We start from the raw sequence: 19,477 nt of genomic DNA on the forward strand, positions 1-19,477 counted from the left end.
GGAGGGGCCCTCACAAAGACAGTGGCAAGGCGGCAGCACTGGGCCTGATGATCACATAGCACTGAGGACTGAGTGCTGGGCTTGTCCACTCGTTCCCTCTTTGAAGATGAGGACCAACCATGCAGTATGAAGAGAAGCTCGGACTTACCCATGCAGTTATTTCCCCCATTCACTTGCATGTAGTCTGGAGGGCAAATACAGGTGTAGTTGCCAACAGTGTTGTAACATGTCCCTGGACCACAGATTCCGGGAGTTTCACATTCATTCACATCTATAATCCAAAGTGAAAGTGGCATGTGAATATGGAAACTTCACTCTTTGGAATGGCCTGGCACTCAGTGTCACTATGAATAATGACAATAAAGGAGAAAATCCACAGGGCGCTTTGAAATCCGGATAAGAGAAACAGATGTTTAGTTCATGTGTGTCCTTTATCTGTGCTGATATGTATGTGCATTTTTAGAAAAGGAGGTTTTAAACGTAGAAGCTTTGCTTTCTGGTATGAGTTCCTAATAACTGAGTCCATAACATCCCCAGAGGCTTACAGAGATGGACATGTGGAGAAAATATAACTTTCAAGTGTCCTTCAGAGAGACAAGTATGTATGTGGTACTGCACATGCTCATAAGATCTGCAGGCCGATGTGATGTGTCCTGAAGCCATCGATGGCTGGATTCACGGATCTGCACTGGCCAGGGAGCATGGACTAGGTCTTTCACACCCCTTGCCTATTTTCAAACACAGGGGTTGATTCTAGTTTTTGTGAGCTCCGTGGGTCTTAGAGCTGCACCATACACACTGTGATGCTCAATTGATACTTAACAAGGCTGTCACTGAGTCACATAATAAGCCTTTTGGAGAACCAGAGTACTATTTTCCCTCTAGGATGCAAGAAGTATCTTCCCTAACTAGTCATGTGACTCCTCTGTGTAAGTGAAAACCATCTCTCTCAGCTTGGTCTACAATCCAAGCCCTCAGAAAGTTAAAGTGGTCAATATTCTCCATCTTCCAGTAACACAGATGCACAGGAGTCAACACATCAGGAAACCAAAGGGGCCACCTTTAGAAGAAGCTCATTTAAATGCATTACTACCAATGATAAGTGGTGAAGGACAGGAAGAAGGAGAGCCCAGAACTGGCCAGAATAGAGAAGTCACTGAAATGAAACCTGTGCTACTCTACATGGCTTTTCTGAAGAGCACAGAGAACTCTTTGTGGGCATAAATGGGACTGTGACCCAACATAATAAAACTATACTTTTCTCAGGCAAAGAGGCAGACTTAGAGAGTACTGGCATTAGGACAATGACATTATGTCAGAAATTCTAGTGCAAGCTGCCACATGTCCTGTTTACCTATGTTCATATTTCAACCATTGTGTTCTATTGCTAAATTTCAGTTTTCCTGGCTTTTGAGGTCAGTTCTCAGCATTGGAAAGAACTCGTCATCCTATAAGGACCATTTACCATCACACACTCGGGTGTCTTCATTCAGGAAGTAGCCCGTTGGACAGCGGCACTGGAAACTACCAAAGGTGTTGATACACTTCCCGCCCTGGCACAGCCCAGGAAGCTCCTGGCACTCGTCGATATCTAGCAGAGTGAAAACAACAGTGTTTCTTCAGCACTATAAATAAACCCAAGGCAGTTCAAAATGCATGCACCTTATGATAAAGGAAACAGAATTACCTTCCAAGATAACAGTGATAGGGTTGGGTCGAAAACCTTCTCCTCCAGGACAAAGAATTTTGTACTCAGCTATAAAAACAAACCAACCAATCAAAGTGAGTTCTTTTGCATATAAAATTTCTAGCAATGGTATCCTCAAGAGAAATATTCAACTGAAAATATCCATTTTAAGGAATCTTTGGCAGTCACCCCCACCCATCCAAAGCAAGTGAATACCTCCATGTATACTTGTCATTCTCAAAGACCTCCACTGCACCTGCCAACGTAAGGCTGCTGTCCCCGGGCTCTGAGACCTCCACCTGCTCCTCTGGCCCCATATTCTCAAGAACTGCTTTATTCCCTTATCTCCATCATTATTCCTTCTTAAAGACTTTATTTTCTAACAGAGTCCTCCTCCACTTTTAGGTTTTGTTCAGTCTTACATCCTGGGAATTACAGCTTCCCTTAGTAATGTTAACCAGCCTGCTTCCAAAATCCTTTCCAAACACAGCCTTAGGAAAAGCCACTTTTTCTTGGTTCCCACCCTACTTCTCCCCTTAAACTAGAGATCTCTGCTGTTTCACTGACAGTAATGCTGATGCCCTTGTTTTCCAAAACCAAGTTTTTACAGTGTCCCTGGATTCCCCCATTCATTCTGTCATCCAAGCATTTCATTCAAAAACTTTTATTTCGGCAGAGCAATACACACAGGAAGACGTGGACGAGAATGACCAAGACCTGCTGTGTCACGCTGGTGAGTATCTACTAGAATCAATCCTTTCATCGTCATCGTGGTCTTCCCAAATCTGATAATACCCCTCTTGGATTTCTGAAGTTCTATGTACATATATGCATGAATTTATATTTGTATATATTCCAGTTTTAACTCATATCCAGTTTGGGGTAGGCTGGACCTCTATTTGCTAATCATTATTAGTCAATAAAGCTGACTCCCCCCGCTGAAACATACTGGTTTGCTCCTCTCCATCATCAATGAAATTAACTACCGTCCTCTTTTGCTTTTTCTCTCCCCCTCCTTTTAAGTCCCCACTTTCACATCACGACCCTCCTCTAAGGCCCGATTAAAATATGCACAGTCATCACCACCCTCTGCCAATCAGGACTGACTTTTCTTTCTGAAGAGAGGAAAGAAGAGGTCTGCTAAGCATTCATCGCTGTGTGGAGTGCTTTGCTTAGGTCATTTCATTTAATCCTATGAGGCATTTTATGAATGAGGAAACTCAGGCTTGCCAAGTAACTTGCCCAACGAACGTGAGTGGCATATGATGGAGTCCTATTTGGAACCAGGTGTGCTGCTCCTGCCACTCAGGGCACTGAGTTTGCCCTTCTTTTCTCCCTTATTGAGGCCTACACTGACTTATTATATGTTTGGGCCATATTTTACTGGACTGTATACTCTCAGAGGGCAGGATCTAGTGTAATTCATCTTTGCGCACCCAAAGTACACACTCTAGGCACTCAGAAAATACTTTCAGAAAAAGTGAATAGATGACCCTTCAGCAAGGAAGAATCAGTGTCTATCCCAATATACCACATAAGTAGCAATCACTGATCTTTGCCAAGGAAGACACATCTGACTCTGAATCATAATAGGGGCCTACTGAGAAAAACTGGAAGCCTTTTAATTTTTAGAAGATGTTGTTTATGTCCTTAAAATCACATCTAGAGTTTTCTTTAAAGTCATACCATAAGGATGGAATCATCTTCTATCTCATATTTGTTTACAGGGACACTTAAGTCTGTCCTAGAGATTCTGAAACTAGCCAATAGATGAGAAAGGAGAGATCAATCAATGTGCTCCTGAAAAGTAAGCAATGAAAGTGACCTGGCCTGGAAGGTATTCTTCAACATAATGCAACCCACTTTTCACTCAGATGGAAGTGATGGGGCCTGCTCTGGTGACACTTTCTGATCACCAGATTGAGAGCAGAATCCAGCCCTGGCTGGTGTAGCTCAGTGGATTGAGCGCGGGCTTCGAACCAAAGTGTCGCAGGTTTGACTCCCAGTCAGGGTACATGCCTGGGTTGCAGGCCATGACCCCCAGCAACCGCACATTGGTGTTTCTCTCTCTCTCTCTATTTCCCTCCCTTCTCTCTCTAAAAATAAATAAATAAAATCTTAAAAAGAGAGAGAGAGAGAGAGAGAGAGCAGAATCCCTCAACAAGACAGAGAGGATTGATCTCCCTTCCCTGATTGAAGGACAGAGACCAGTGGCAACTCCTCCTGCTCTGTGGTTTCTATCCTGTGATCTAGCAAGAGAATTGGCCTGACCTGAGCTGGAATAATAATAACAAATAAGAGGATGTCCACTTACATGTGTTCACAGCAGGGCAGAGCTCACAAGGAGTACCCCAGGCTTTGCCCAGAGAACAGCAGCAGGAAGCCTTGGAAACACCAACTCCAATTTCGTTGGTACACGCTGTATCTCCATTGTCTCCTCGAGGTCGAACATCCAGATAGCAATTTCCAGAGCGGGTATCTATTTACCATATACAAACAAAAAAGTGTCAGGCAGATTCTTTCTATGTGATGATTGAAAATGTAAACCTATTTCAGAAACTCTTTCAGAAACTCTTTCAGAAACTGTTCAAAAACCAAAATTGACTTTTACTGAGAAACTAAAAAGTACCCAAACAAATATACTGGGAATTTACCTACAGAAAAGGAACCCAGAAGTATAAACCAGATTGAGGAAATGTTTATATGTTCATATTATTAATTTATTAAAATTTGAGGATGAATATGTAATGCTTTAAAAATAACAACCACCTGGCTGCTGTGGCTCAGTGGATTGAGTGCCAGCTTACGAATCAAAGGGTCAATGGTTGGATTCCCAGTCAGGGCAGATGCCTGGGTTTCGGGCCAGGTCCCCAGTAGGGGGCACAGTAGAGGCAACTACACATTGATGTGTGCCTCTCTCTTTCTCCCTCCCTTCTCTTATCTAAAAATAAATAAATAAAACATTTTAAAAAATAACAAACAGTATGCTTCCCTGGAAAGTGTTTAAGATCTTACCAACACAGCCAACTCGAGTTGGATTCAGCTCAAAATCAGGTGGACAGTCACAGGTATAGCTGCCTGGTGTGTTGACACAGTTCCCACTGATACACGTGGTCGGGTCCAGACATTCATTAACATCTAAAACCAAATAGCAAGGGGCAGAGCTGTCACCTGAGCCAATGTGGGGAAGGTACCACCATAACACAGTAGCACCAAAATCCAGGGCTCCCAATGAGAATTTTTAAGAGTCACTTGTTATAACACCTAGAAATACAGTCTTCCACTTCTGCAATAAAACCCCTCAGGAAGGAAGTATGTCACAGCCTTTGGTCTGGTCCCCCTGGAACACATTAGCATTCAGATTTGTCATCAGGAGAAAATATGACTTTGGAACGAGGAGAAATATTCCAGTCGAGGTAACTGAAAGCAAAACACTACTGTGACCTCAGCCAACCGAAACTTCAGACACAGGTTTTAAGAAAATATATTTAATATGTGTGGCTTGTTATTTCTTCAAATTAGAGCAAGATGTCTCAGGGAACCCTCGGGAGCAGGTGGCTGCTGCTGCTCCCCCACTGGGTGTGCTTGCCCAAGAGCAGCCAAGGGTGAGCACGGGCATGTGCTTGAGGCTTCACATGTCTCCCCAAGCCTGCTATGAGCCTCTCTCCTGCCACTGAGGCAAGGTTGAGTACTTCCCTGTCAGTTTCTAGTACAAATATATGTACAGAATTCCGGATATTTATGACACGTGTTTTGGCAAATTCTGACTCTGTATATAGTCTTTTGGTTTGTGTTGAACACTCACAAAATACTCAAGAACAGGTAAACTGACTCAGAGGGGAGAGACTGAAGAACGAGGGTGATACCTTTCCCTTGGGACCAGCCCCTTGGACCAGGAACCTATAGGTTCAATTACAGAAAATTACTTTGCTCCAATCTCATGTGAATTGGGAGGGACAGGGCAGAATCACAGAAATGAGATTAGATGGATTTATGCTGATGGCAATTTGGGGCAGTAAGGAGAGGGTATGGTACATGGAGAGGCAACCTTCTGTGGGATGCTAGAGGCCCAGCCTGGCATCATGATATTCTTTAGACAAGTCAAGAGAAGAATAAGTGCTTAGTGCAGAGAAGTTTGGGGGATATGCCAAGGTTATATATGCAGTTTATGGTCATAATCTGGAGAGCCACTGATTCGTGGCTTGTTCAGGTTGCTGGAAACAACCTGAAAGCCATCAGGAAACAACCTGGAAGCCATCAGGAAAATGACTTTCTTCCTGACATCCTGAAAAGCCCATACAGAATGGAACTTGTTTCCTCAGTATCCTTGAATGGAAGTGTGGACTAGCATGGACAATGGCATATGGCTTTCAAAGTCCTCACCCAGTCCAAAGTGAAGAGAGTCCATGGGTATGCCTATAGCTTTTCTAACATTTTTCACATGTTCCTGGAGAGTCCCTTTCTTTATGAGAGTATGACTGACATCCCAGAAATGGGCAGCTGAGTTCTATGTACCACATTCTCTAGTGACCACTGGCAGGGCAGGGTGGGAAGCAGTGAGTACTGTTATGGAGGGCTACAAGGAGAAAACCCATGATCCCCAAAGGAAACCCTCTGAAAATGTCCCCAAGGAGGAAAGCAATGGCTGGGAAGCCTCATAACTGCAGCATCCCTGGAACATTCCTCTGTAGCCACAGCTTGATTCTAAGGTTACAAACTCTGCTCCTTCAGCTGCCTTCAACTCTTTCCTCTGCATCCTCACATCTAATCAGTTCCAGGTCTCAGAGATTTTATTCTGTGATACCTAATGTTTCACCCTGGCCTTTTGATTGTGACTCTATGAATATCCTTGTGGAATCCAGCAGGCCCCCAACAACCAAGTCCCCTGGGGCCCCTGGGAGCACATTTTGATGCAAACGGATACCTTACCTGTGCAGTTCCCGCCACTTCTGTCCAGTTCGTAACCTATCTCACACTCACAGCGGAAGAGGCCGGGAAGGTTGTGGCAAGTTCCAAAAACACAGATGTTTGGAAGGGAACACTCATCAATATCTTGAAAAAGGATAAAAAAAAAGGGAGACATTAAATTTATTTTTTTTTGTTAAAGACACTGAATAATGTAATTAGACAATTAATGTTATCAGGAAAATGACAACTACTAGATGTCAATCTAGGCACTTCCCCTATAGACTTTTAGACAGTTCGCTACATATAGGGAAGTCTCTTAGGTGACAGCATACTTTCTCTCGGCCCCTATTACATATCAAGTAGTGGGCTAAGCATTTTACATATATGTATCTCATTTATGGTGTCTCACACAGGTCCAAATCACTTTCGTAAGGGCCAAAAAGACCACATTAGCTTAAATTATTTTTTTAGCCTATACATTCACTATTTTTGTTGTGGGTTAATATTTGAAGAACCACAAGGCTTTCTGGCAACATTTACAATCAATGTTATAACCCCTGTGTCCCTGGTACTGTGGTGTCTGTTTGCTACTGTGGATGGAAATCTAGAAACTGCAGATGCTTCTTCCAGGCCTCTGGCCCCGCCCCACATTAGCATTCTGCTTGTGTAATTGACACGTGGGCGCATTTTCGGCCTTCAGACTGGCTTTAAATAGCCATGACCACTCTGCCAGCGATGATTTATATTAAGAACAAACAAACAGAACCTTCCCTTGTAGCATTCAGAGAAGCAAAACTTTCAATGCAACTATTTATGTTCCCAGAAGTGGCACAGTACCTGTTTTCCTTGGATGTTCGGGGGAACAAAAGTAAACAAGGCATTAGGCTCAGGATCAAGAGCATAATCTGGTTTCTTGACTCAGGAATTTTATATCAAACTTTGCATATTTAATATAAGCTGTATAAAGAACACCCAATGATTCCATAACAAAGAAAAGTATTTATAGAACTATATGAGGGAATCAGTATAGATGTCATAGCTAAGGACTGATTTTAAGTTAATGTCTTATTAACAAGTAGCAACTATTAGTTAGGACATTAATCAGGGTCTTGTTTACATTTCTACTGTCAATTGTTATCATTTATTTCTACTGCAATTTGTTTTAGTTCATTGTAGCCATTAATTCCTTTCAATGAGGGATAATGAGAGGCGCATTAGGATATAGGAGAGGCACGTCTCCTAGTGGGGCACGTCCTTGGCCAATGGGCTCCCAGGACTCTTCCTGTCTGACCAACACTTATCAGAAAGACAGAGTCCTGAGCTGGGAGATGTCATGACATTTGGCATTATCCCAAAAGGCTTCCTATTGGACCGATTTGCAAAACATATTTGCAGACCATGTGAGACATAAGTACCCAGGACATCATTCTACATGTGGGAAAGACTATCTGCTCTGTTAATCTAAAGCCTTGGTTTCTAGAGACCAAACCAGAGCAGAGACTCAAAGCTGTGTTTCCATATCTAAAGACAGGCCTTCGACAGGACATCAGCAGGGGACCAGCACTTAAGAGTTCTTTCCCCCAGCAATGGAGAAAAGAGTTGACCACACTTGGCGACCTTCTCTTGTTTATGACCAACAGGTGTGTTCTTGCACACCATCTAGCCAAGGCCGGATGCACAGTTTATGGCCAGAGAAGATTGTCTCTGCACAAAGAGAAATGAATGATCTCACTGGAAACCTAATCCCTCCACAAACTGAGTTGATGAGGTTGCAGCCAAAACACACCTCGGTTAAAAGATAAAATCAGGACTGTTTAAACGACCTAATGTCATCAGGCATGCAGTTACCTTCACAGGCTTTCCCGTCAACACTGGGCACAAAGCCCATGTCACATTCACAGCGGTACCCTCCGGGGGCGTTTAGGCACTGGCCGTTGCCACACAGATTCAGATTCTCCGAGCACTCGTCGAGGTCTACAGCCAGAAAGAAATACAAGTTACTCTTTCTCAGTTAGGGGGTTTCCCATTCCACAGATGCAACAATTTTTACAATTGTCAGCTTCCTGAGTGTTGTGGTGTTTGGTCATACTTTCTCCTTGACATCTTCAACCTCATTTCTTTCTCTCTCTCTCTCTTTTCAGTTTAAAAATAAAAATTAGATGCTTTTTTGACTTTATTTTTTAACTTTAACTTATATTTTGTTGTTTATGCTATTACAGTTGTCCCAATTTTCTGCCCTTGCTCCCCTCCACCCAGCCCCCTTACTCCCTTAGGCAACCTCCATACCATGGTCTATGTCCATGGGTCCTGCACATAAATTCTTTGGCTACTATATTCCCTATGCTGTACTTTGGATCCCCATGACTATTCTGTAACTACCAATTTGTACTTCTTAATCCCTTTACCATTTTCACCCATCCCCCAGGCCCCCCTCCCATCTGGCAACCATCAAAATATTCTCTGTATCTATGATTCTGTTTCTGTTCTGCTTGTTCATTTATTTTGCTTTTTTAATTCAGTTGTTGATAGAAACATATTTATTTCCATTTTATTGTTCATATTTTGATCTTCTTAAAGAAGACCCTTTAACATTTCACATAATACTTGTTTGGTGGTGATGAACTCTTTTAGATTTTTCTTGTCTGGGGAGCTCTTTATCAGAGGAACCCAAAAAGGAACACATTAGGACACATCATAATTAAAATGACAAAGGTTAAATACACAGAGAGAATCTAAAAAGCAGTAAGAGAAAAGCTTTTAGTTACATACAAGGGAGCTCCCATAAGACTGTCAGCTGATTTCTCAAAAGAAACTTTTCAGGCTAGAAGGAATTGGCCAGAAATATTCAAAGTGATGAAAAACAAGGACCTACTAAGTAGATTACTCTATCCAGCAAAGCTATCATTTAGAATTGAAGGACAGATAAAGAGCTTCCAAGACATTTTTTTCTTTCTGTAATGCTAATATTGAATATCCAATGAACACAGTATTCAGATGCTAAATTATCACTAATGATGTAAAATGAATAACTTAAACAGACCATCAAACTAAGGCTTTTTCAAGCAGACTCATCCACATGAGGACACATCCATGTCAGGAAATAACACACCGTGGTTTGTGCCGATTTCTCAAAGTTCAGTCTCTGCTCTAATGGGCAGGAAAAGAACTAGAACAACAACTATAGAGGACTCCAAAAATTCCTGTCTGCTTAATCTTACCGAGTTTTGTTAATAATCATGGGCATTAAATATCAAACAGAAGAACCATATGGGCCTAATACATGACACACTCAATATTTTCTGAAAAGTGCTGGGAGGTTTACGATGATAAAACTTCACCAGGTTAGGCAAAAAACAATTTCAAATATGATAACACTCACAACACTTTACCTGGAGTTAAAAAAAATATCCAGGTAAATCATTTACTGGGCCTTAGCCTCTTATGTTTAAAAGACTTCTTGTGCCTGGCTGGCGTAGCTCTGTGGATTGAGCGCGGGCTGGGAACCAAAGTGTCCCAGGTTCAATTCCCAGCAAGGATACATTCCTGGGTTGCAGGCCATAGCTCCCAGCAACCGCACATTGATGTTTCTCTCTCTCTCTCTCTATCTCCCTCCCTTCCCTCTCTAAAAATAAATAAATAAAATATTAAAAAAAAAAAAAGATTCCCAGTAAAAAAAAAAAAAAAAAAGACTTCTTGTGAGCAAAACACACTCCGGATAAATGAATGCTCCTAGTTATGTGAGCAGCTATGCTACCTAATGGCCAATGAGGGATGGATGTCAGTATCTTATTTAACATGAAAGTCCTTACATAAAAAGAATTCTCTGTGCATACATGTTCACGTAAGTGAATGTATCATATAGGGGTGGGCAAAAGTAGGTTTACAGTTGTGAGTACATGAAGTAATTTATTCTTGTATTATTTATTTATTATTTTAAATTATTTAATATTATTAACCAACTTTTGTCTACCTCTATTTACACAATCATATTTCTAATCATATATATTCAAATATAGGTAGCAATTCATTCGTGTTAATTCCATGACTATTAATTATAACTAAAAAAAAGTCACTGACATATTGTAAACCTGGAAGTGAATGAATTCCCAGCAAAGCGGGTACAAAATTCTTGCTTATGCCAATGTGGGATGACAAATGATGATGGCCAGTGGGAGAAAAAGAAATACTGTCATCATGACCCAGAATATCTAATCCCTTTTCTTTTCACAGCTTCCTACAGCAACCTCACTCCCAAGTGTGGGATGGACAACAAGTCAACAGTGAGAAATAGGTACAAAAACATAAAGCTAAGGATTGATTATAAAAGGCAGTGTGTGACTTGTTTTAAATTAATGGCATCATGACATACAGTGAGATATATAGAGCACTATTAACTATATACATATATAATTAATTGACTTCTGTGGTTTCCCTAATTGACCTAGTTCCCAATTTCCATTCCACAAGGATCTGGTTTCCAATAACTAATCTTTTATGTTAACGTTGTCCGTAACTGACCCAGCCCTCAGAAAGAATTGAGGGTCTGAAAGACAGGGCACAGCTTGCTTCTCCGACTGCTGTTTACACAGCTGTTCCCACCCAAACCCACCTGTGCATGTGAAGCCATCACCAGTGTACCCTTCCTTGCAGAGGCAGCGGTAGGAGCCCATGGTGTTCTTGCAGTCGGCATGTTGGCTGCACATGTGGGTTCCATTGGAGCATTCGTCCAGATCTTCAGGGAACAGATCACATCGTTGTGAACAGAAAGTGTGTCATTTTGTATCAGTCATACACAAATTAAATTTTTCTTTACAGAATTCATATTTTCATATTCATAATCTCTGCCGTTCCTGAGAAGCACAGTCTGTTATTCCCAACGCACCTGTGCACTTAATGCCATCTCCAATCCACCCGGGGCTGCAGCTGCATTTGAAGCTCCCTGCCGTGTTGGTGCACACAGCATGTCTGTCGCAGTTGTGTGCTCCAATCTCACATTCATTGATGTCTGAAAAGATAAGCAGCAGTTTAAAAAAGGTTCGGCACAGATGCCATTGTGGTCTTCTAAAGAACATACAATAGCAACTTAGTACCATCAAAAGTGGACTCACTTTCACACTTCCCATAGTGTAATACAGATTGGGTTAGCAGCCACATGTATACTCGACATATACAGAATAGCTTCAAATTTTAATTTATAAAGAAACAACAGTGTGATGCTACTTGCTATTATTAACTAATTATTTTCCATTATTTTGTGCAAGTGTCTAGTCATTGCAAAACAAAAGGAACCTTTTTCCAGTGGATGATCTTAAAAAGTGAGTTGCCTAGTGGTCTAAGGTATTAACGCATGGTCACATGTTTTTATAGCCAATATTTTTATTAAGTCAACCATACAGACAAAGGAATACAATGTTGTTGGCATATAAGAAAACTTTTTTGCTCATATTCTATATATATTAAATATATTTTATTCTTAAATATAAAACACTGTATTATTTAATTATGCTCTATTTCTTATGAAAGTTTTACTGTAGGTATTGCTAATTTAAGCATTTGCAGAGAATTGTCCTTAAGGCAGTGTGAGAACCTTCTTTTCTCTAGCTTCTTAGAGTCCTAGCATGTTGGAGACCCAAGCCTTCTTGCACAGTTCACATGAAATTTAATCAATCCATTGGATATTTATCTGTAAAAGGAGTACCAGGTTAGGGTCACACTGCTAAAAGACCACATTCTTGAAAATTCTCCATTCTCTGCAATTTCATTTCCAAATTTAGCCAAGATAGATTGTATAATATAGAAGTGTTATAATAAAGATGTAAAGTATGAAGTGAAATATGTTTGTTTTCTGCAAAATTGTTACTTATAGTAAGATATATATATATATATATGGTCATTGCCTCCATTTCTGGCACAGAGCCCTGAAACCTTGGAATTTCCTAAGTGATGAGAGCCGGGAAGGTATCTTTCATTATGTGAATGAGATGGCTTTTGGACCTCACCTAAGCAGAGGGCTATTTGTAAGGAGAACCACTCATGCAACTAGAGGTTAAAACTTGCAGTCCCACTCCCTGCCCTTAGGGCAAGTTATGGGAAGAAGGGTTGAAGGCTGAATCAATAGAAAGCCAATGATTTGATCACTTATACCTCTGTAAGGAAGCATCCAGAAAATTCCAAAAGAACAGGATTCAGAGTGCTTCTGGGTTTGTGAACACATGAAGATTCAGTGAAGATTCAGCAAGAATGTGCTCTCTGGGACAGAGTTCCACATCCTTTCCCCATTTCTTGCCCTGTGCATCTCTTCTATCTGGCTGTTCCTGAATTATATCCTTTTATAGTAAACTGGTAATATACTGAGTGCAGTGGTCCTCTGAGTTCAGTGAGCTGCTCTCAAAAACTAATCAAACCCAAGGAAGCAGTTGTGGAAACCTCTGATTTATAGGAGTTAGGACCAATATGTTAGAAGCACAGGTAACAAACCTAGACTTGGGATTGGCATTTGAAACAAGGACAGTCTTGTGGGACTGAGTCCTTAACTACCAGAAGAGAGTGTCAGAATTTAGTTGAATTACAAAACACGTACTTAGTGATCAGAATTGGAATTGGTATCATAATCTTATTTTCTAAAATTAACGTGTTATTAATAAAAGCCTGGTATTTAACCTCATAATAAACTTTTTAAAACTAAGAACAAGAACTCATAGTTATGGATATTATTTTAGTAATAGTTATGGATATTAGTTATGGATATAATCTTATTTCCTAAAATTAACCTGTTATTAATAAAAGCCTGGTATTTAACCTCATAATAAACTTTTTAAAACTAAGAACAAGAACTCATAGTTATGGATATTATGACCTTATAGGGAAACCAATGTCTAACACAAAACTTGGGTGAAGAAGGATAATTTTGGCCTACAAAATGTTGCAAGAGTTTTCAGTGATTGCTTGAATAGTGGCATGAAAAAGAAACTGGGCAAGTAACTTATGTTTACCCTTTTGTTTATTTAAGAAGCCCAATTAAATAATTTGAAAGTGTTTGGAAACCTGCTGTTTGCCAAATAATTTATCTGAAGCTCAGAAATGGTCCCAGGATCTTTGGCTTCTTCAAAACTTTTAGAACACAAAATAAAATTATAACATTTTCCTACAAAAACATTTTGCAATATCACTAATAATCACAAAGTGAAAACATGCCGGAAAGAGTGTTCTTACAATTATAATGTATTGTATGGGTAAATTTTAATGCAACCTTGGCAGCCACCTGAACCTAATGAGTTATTAAAGGCAGGTCAAGGGAAGCACATACCAGGCAGCTTTAGACTTGTGACTGGGAGGTTTAACCAACTGAATAATTGAGCATGGCACATTCCAAGGAAATGAGGAGGCAGGCTGGTCCAGGTATAATAGTGGTAAGTAGGCACGGGAATTCCAGAAAGTAAGCCTAACCTAATGGGCTCCCAAGCAGGGCCATCAACACTTGTCTCTTCCTCAGAGAATAGCTCCCCTCAGAGGCACTGATGCAAACCAGCACTTTTGCAGTCATTTTAATTTCTCCCCTTGATTTGTCATGATCTCTGACTTACGTAGAAATAATGAGCTTCAACTGTCTAAGTATTGAAGCCTCCAAAAGTTACAAAATCAAGGAATTTTCTGAGTGGAAAGAATTTTGAATTCTACTTTCCCAATCCTCACTTTCTCAGAGGAGGATACAGAGGTTCCCAAAGGCATGGGGACTTTCGAGAGCCTGGGAGTCAGCGAGGGGCAGAGCCAGGGCCACCAGTAACGAACTCACTTTCCCTGTCCATTGCATAATACTCTTTCCCTCAGGCCACAGCTGCCTAATGGGGCTGATTTGTTTAGATACATCAGGACTTTAAGTCCTGCTTTATGGAGTTTTCAAAATCTTGGTGAGCTTAACAGACTCATAGAAGTATTCACTAATCTTTCTACTGAGCATGATTTTCAGAGATTATCCTAGCCTTTCAACCTAGTGATTTTGTAATCTTTCTCTTCCCAGTTTTCTAATGACCAAAGTTACCTGATTTTTATACAGGTCTTCTCTACCTTCCATATGTAGTATTGCAATTAAGGAAACTACAAGTTCTTTTAAAAGGAGAGTTTCCCTCCTTTTCCATCACTAATTATATGCTAATGTGAATTTTTAATTCAAGAAAATACATGCAGTTTCACCACACTTTTTCAAGGGGAGAAGAAATTACATTTGCAAGAGGCCCCATATCATGGGCTTTAGGACACTAGGAAGGAGCAGCTCAGGAGCCAATATTTAATTCCCCACTTGGTGAATCCTTGTATAAGCCATTATCTCAATGCCTTACATGCTCAGTACGTGACAAGTGAATTAGAAAGATGTGGTCATAAAGTGTAAAGGCATATCTGAATAAAAAGTTTCTGCGTGTGTGTGTATGACTGCACTTCATTATGAAAACAAAAGACGGGGAACCTGAGCCATAAGGAAACAAGCAAACAAAAATGCTGTATTCAAACACTGTAGTCTTCAATAATGTGAAGGAAACACAGCACACGCTTGCCAAGAACATCTCTTTCTGTACAAATGTTCTCTTTCCTCCACAAGTTTGCTCCAGACAGAAAATTCCTTTTTAAGATTAAGAATAAGCACAGGCCAAGAAAAGCAAAGAAATTCAAATTTAGGACTGATACTGCAACCTCCGTAAACCCACCAAGCTCCCTCGTAGACTCAAAGGCCCTATGTGCACGGCTCTGTTGAAGGGGAAGGGTGTGGTCTGAGCAGACCCCAGGCACAGCTCTGGGTGAGTTCCACTGACACACGAATGAGAGTTGTGCTCTGAGCAGCTCTGGCTTCCTCCAACAGTCATACAGGGAACGGCTATATAACCCACACGAACACCTCTATTCCCACCACCTTGGCATCAGTTACATGGACTAAAACCCAGCAGAGCTCCTTGACTAGGCATTGGGGAAGAGGACATTGGAGTGAGTGGAGAGGCCAAACAGGAAGGCTGCTTGGATTTCTTAATTTAGATTCACATTTGAGCCAAAACCATTTAACTGAACACCCAAAGAGTTTTCACAGGCTGAGAGCCAGGGGAGGACAATTAGCAGTGATAAGAAGTTGGAAGGAAATAGGTGCAAATCCTCATTGAGTGCAGGTGGTTTTGAAGTCTCTCATTCTTTCTCATGGACTATGGCAACGCTTCTCAGGTGAAAAGAAGCACACAGTTTGAGAAATGGAACTACCAAGAAATCCTCCTATCTTAACTGAGAGCAACTCTGATTTTAATGGTATACCTTACTGACTGAGTTAGCACATAGTGGGTGGGAGGGTCTTACAAATCAGCTTGTGAAAGCCAGGGCCCACCGAGAATGGCACCTAGCAGCAACCAAGTTCTTCTCCCAGTTGGCCGTCTGACTGCAGTAAGGGGGAGTGAGCAGCAGAAGCCTTGCATGTGGGCCGCAGAAAAACTGTGGCCCAGCTCGCTCCCTTAAGCCAAGGACAGAGCTGTGTTCTAGATTTCAAACAAATGTACTTTCTCCCTCCATTAAATTGAACATTCCCCTCAATCCAAGATTTGGACAAAGCCGAAGGAGAAAAAAAAAGCCCTTAACATCTGTGTAGGCTGGGAATGTAAGTCAGTGGGTGGATTCTGAACAGTGCTAAAGTGATTGGGGGAAAAACATGTTTATTTGTTAAAATGGAAACAATCAGCAATGACAAGGGAGCTGAAATATTTAGACAAAGTTGTAATGGAATGCAGAGGACATTTTTTTGGTTCTTATGAAGCAAAGTTCCTCCCTATGAAATAGCATGAATATTTTTATAATTCCTTTACAGGCTACTTATTTTTAAAAAGTAGGTATATTACTACCTACTTTTATGTATATGTACAATACATATACCTACATAATATGTAGGTATATTACATATATTATACATGCATAGAAATATGTGTAGGATATTTCTTTTTCTGTCCTCAAAACATAGTTCCAGATCTGTTCTTCACTGTTATTGATTGTGTGACTTGCTTATCCCATTAGGCAAGATAGTATCTGTGTTTGTATTAGTTGCCATTATAAAAACTTGTCTTTAATATGGCTATCACCAAGGTAACCTGCTGGTATTCTAAGTTGTGAGTGACACTAATTTTAAACTAAAAGCAGGCTAAAAGAGCCCTAGTTACATGGGATTAAAAAATGTTTTGGCTCAGATTTTTCAAAACTTGTTTTTAAGTATACCAGACAGGCTGCCAATTCCTGTTTGTGGAAGTCATTTTCAATCAAGTGTGATGCCCTTGGTTGTTAATAACAGTATTTACAGAGGACCTCTGTTCCTTTGCTCCCTAATGCATCCTCAACTTCCACACTTCACTGCAGGGTTCTTACCCCAGCGGAACACTGTGTGACTGCAGAGCACCCTGGTGATTTCTTCCAGCTCATGAACCAGTGGAAGAACTAGGAATAAAATCCAGAGTTCCACTGCTTTGCGTGAGGACACCACATGCCATGCTGCTGTGATGTCCAAGGGGCCGTGAGACCGGTCTTCTCCCTGCAATGCTACCTGGGTTTTACGCAGTTAAAAATCATTTTAGACTAGTATCTAAAAGCAGGGGGATGCTGGCCCCTGGGAAAGATAGAGTATTTCTTGGACTTGAGACCTATATTTCTGGTCACATCATTCACTGAAAGGTTGCTGTTCTTAAAGTAAAAGTGGTGTCATCTCATCCAGCATGGAGGACATGGCTCTCCTCACCTCAGTCTCAGTGTCTGTGCAAACTCAATCAAAACCAGCCTCTAAAGCAACCTTTTAATATCCAGAGCCTGAGTTTCTTCCTTTAAACCGAGTTCAAGAGTGTGTCAGTAAATAGTAGTATAAAATTTTGCTCGACTAGAAGTTATGTCTTCAATTAAATGGCTTCTAGACATGGTGTCTGTGTCTCATTTTATAATAACAACGGTAGCTACTATTTATTGACGAAGCTACTGAATGCCAAGCACTGTGCCAGGGGCATTATATACATTATATCTCATTTACCTAATGTGAAATTAATGTTGCATGAAAATTTAAGCTTTCTTCACGGTAAAAGGCCTAAAATAATTGGCCTCTGCACATACCTCTGTTAGCTGGAATTTGGAGCATAAAATTATAGAGATCTCCTTTTCTTATAGCTGAAGACCATCCCATTAGGTTAACTTCTCCCTTCTTAAACATCACCGTTCTCTGGGGTGAATTTAGTGAGTTTAACTGAGCCAAATGCCAGTGGTATTAGCCTCTATTAAATAAAATGCAATATGGAACTGTCCTACCTTTCCCTTCATTCCTGCCAGACCACTGCCCTTTATTCCAAGTTCTATATTTAGGCTGCAAGCTAAAAATAAAGTTTGAACATAGATATAGTGAGCCGAGCACTGTTTGTATCCCGGAGACCACAGGAGGAGGTGAGACTTTAAGCACTGTGCCGTTAGAGTGGATGGACCCTTCGCCATGCTTCACATGACGGGCAGTGCAGTGAGGATGAAAGCATTCCAGCTTCATGCCTATTTTTATAATTGGACTAGAATCTGACATTTTGGAACCCACAGTTATAGTATTGGTGGTATTCTGTATATATGTGACTTTGAAACTTGGTATTATTACACGGTTTAAAATGATTGTATACTTGGGGGTTTTCTTGAAAAATGCTGATATAATTTAGAAAAGGATCTGCACACTTACCACGTTGCCAATCTGCAAATATTTTATTGTTCATTTTAAGTCATGGAGGCTTTCCAAATTGGCTTTTGGAATTAAAGTCTGTTATTTGTGTAGAAATTATGCAGTTACCTAATTCAAGCTCACCACGGTCTCTATTATGTTTTAAATTATGTTATATGCCACAATCTATTATATTACTATATGTAATTAGAGTAAAACTTTATTTATTATTCCACATACTTAACAGCATGGCCCCAAGTTTGAAAATACCAACTAAACATTTAAAAACAATATCACTCACACAGAATGACTTCTTTTAGTTGACATTTAACAGATAATCTAGAAATAATGTGAAAAGATTTTCTTACTGGTATTATTAGTGCTATTGGCATTAGACAAGCAAAATTACGAAGGGCTTAGTTACCACTAAATAAGATTTGTTAAATCTCAGGAATAAAGACTTCTTTGGGCTAATGCAATTTAACACCTCAGAAGTCTACTAATTGAAGGAACTAGGAGACTGATGAGAATTAATGAAACATATGAATCGTACAACAGGATTTGCTTCTTTAAAAAGGCCTTAAGTAGAGTGTTGGTGATGGAGGTTCTCGGGAAGGGCCTGTTCTCATACAGTCCCGGGCCCCGTAATGACGGGGCGCCTTCTGAGAAATGCACAGTCAGACGATTTCATCATTGTGCGAACATCAGAGTGCACTACCCAGACCTGGATGGTACAGCCTGCTACGGGAATTGTGTATGCTATACTTTTATATAATTGGTAGTGCGGTATTTGTTCACACCAGTGTCACTACAAACACGATGAGCTACAATGTTACCACAGTGAAAACATTACTAAGGGACAGGAACTTTTCAGCTCCATTATAATCTTATGGGACCTCTGTTGGATGTGTGGTCTGTCGACCTAAACATCAGTATGTGGCACGTGACTATAAAGGGCTATGAATGTTTGGTAAATAGCATGTTAGCCACTTTGATAAAATGTGACGTTAACCTCATACAAACGTGATAGTGTTAGTTATGGTGGTAATTTATCCAATATGCCTTGTTTCATAGGTAAAGAAAACACATTCTCAGTGTACATCTAATCTAAAGTATCACAAATTTCAAAAAAGTGCCAGCTAAGTTAATGAAAAATGTTGTACAAAATGCTCTATAATGTCATTAAAATGTTA

The 19,477-nt window shown here is 40.4% G+C and overlaps 1 protein-coding gene across 4 annotated transcripts in view; it reads right to left on the reverse strand.

Annotated features, from left to right (window-relative positions):
* FBN1 (fibrillin 1) overlaps positions 1-19,477 on the reverse strand; it is a 228,806-nt gene that overhangs the window by 49,706 nt on the left and 159,623 nt on the right. For 3 of the 4 annotated variants that reach the window (XM_036033263.1, XM_036033266.1, XM_028505704.2), the window contains 9 exons: positions 11,478-11,600; positions 11,205-11,327; positions 8,444-8,569; positions 6,617-6,739; positions 4,703-4,825; positions 4,002-4,166; positions 1,688-1,756; positions 1,466-1,591; positions 149-271 (listed from right to left, as the gene is read on the reverse strand). In XM_036033263.1, coding sequence (XP_035889156.1) covers positions 149-271; positions 1,466-1,591; positions 1,688-1,756; positions 4,002-4,166; positions 4,703-4,825; positions 6,617-6,739; positions 8,444-8,569; positions 11,205-11,327; positions 11,478-11,600 — 1,101 coding nt within the window. The remainder of the gene's footprint in view (positions 1-148; positions 272-1,465; positions 1,592-1,687; positions 1,757-4,001; positions 4,167-4,702; positions 4,826-6,616; positions 6,740-8,443; positions 8,570-11,204; positions 11,328-11,477; positions 11,601-19,477) is intronic. The other variant, XM_036033271.1, reaches the window with a different exon arrangement.

The sequence above is a fragment of the Phyllostomus discolor genome, chromosome 1, assembly GCF_004126475.2.
Source record: "Phyllostomus discolor isolate MPI-MPIP mPhyDis1 chromosome 1, mPhyDis1.pri.v3, whole genome shotgun sequence".
In the NCBI taxonomy this organism is placed as follows: Eukaryota; Metazoa; Chordata; class Mammalia; order Chiroptera; family Phyllostomidae; genus Phyllostomus; species Phyllostomus discolor.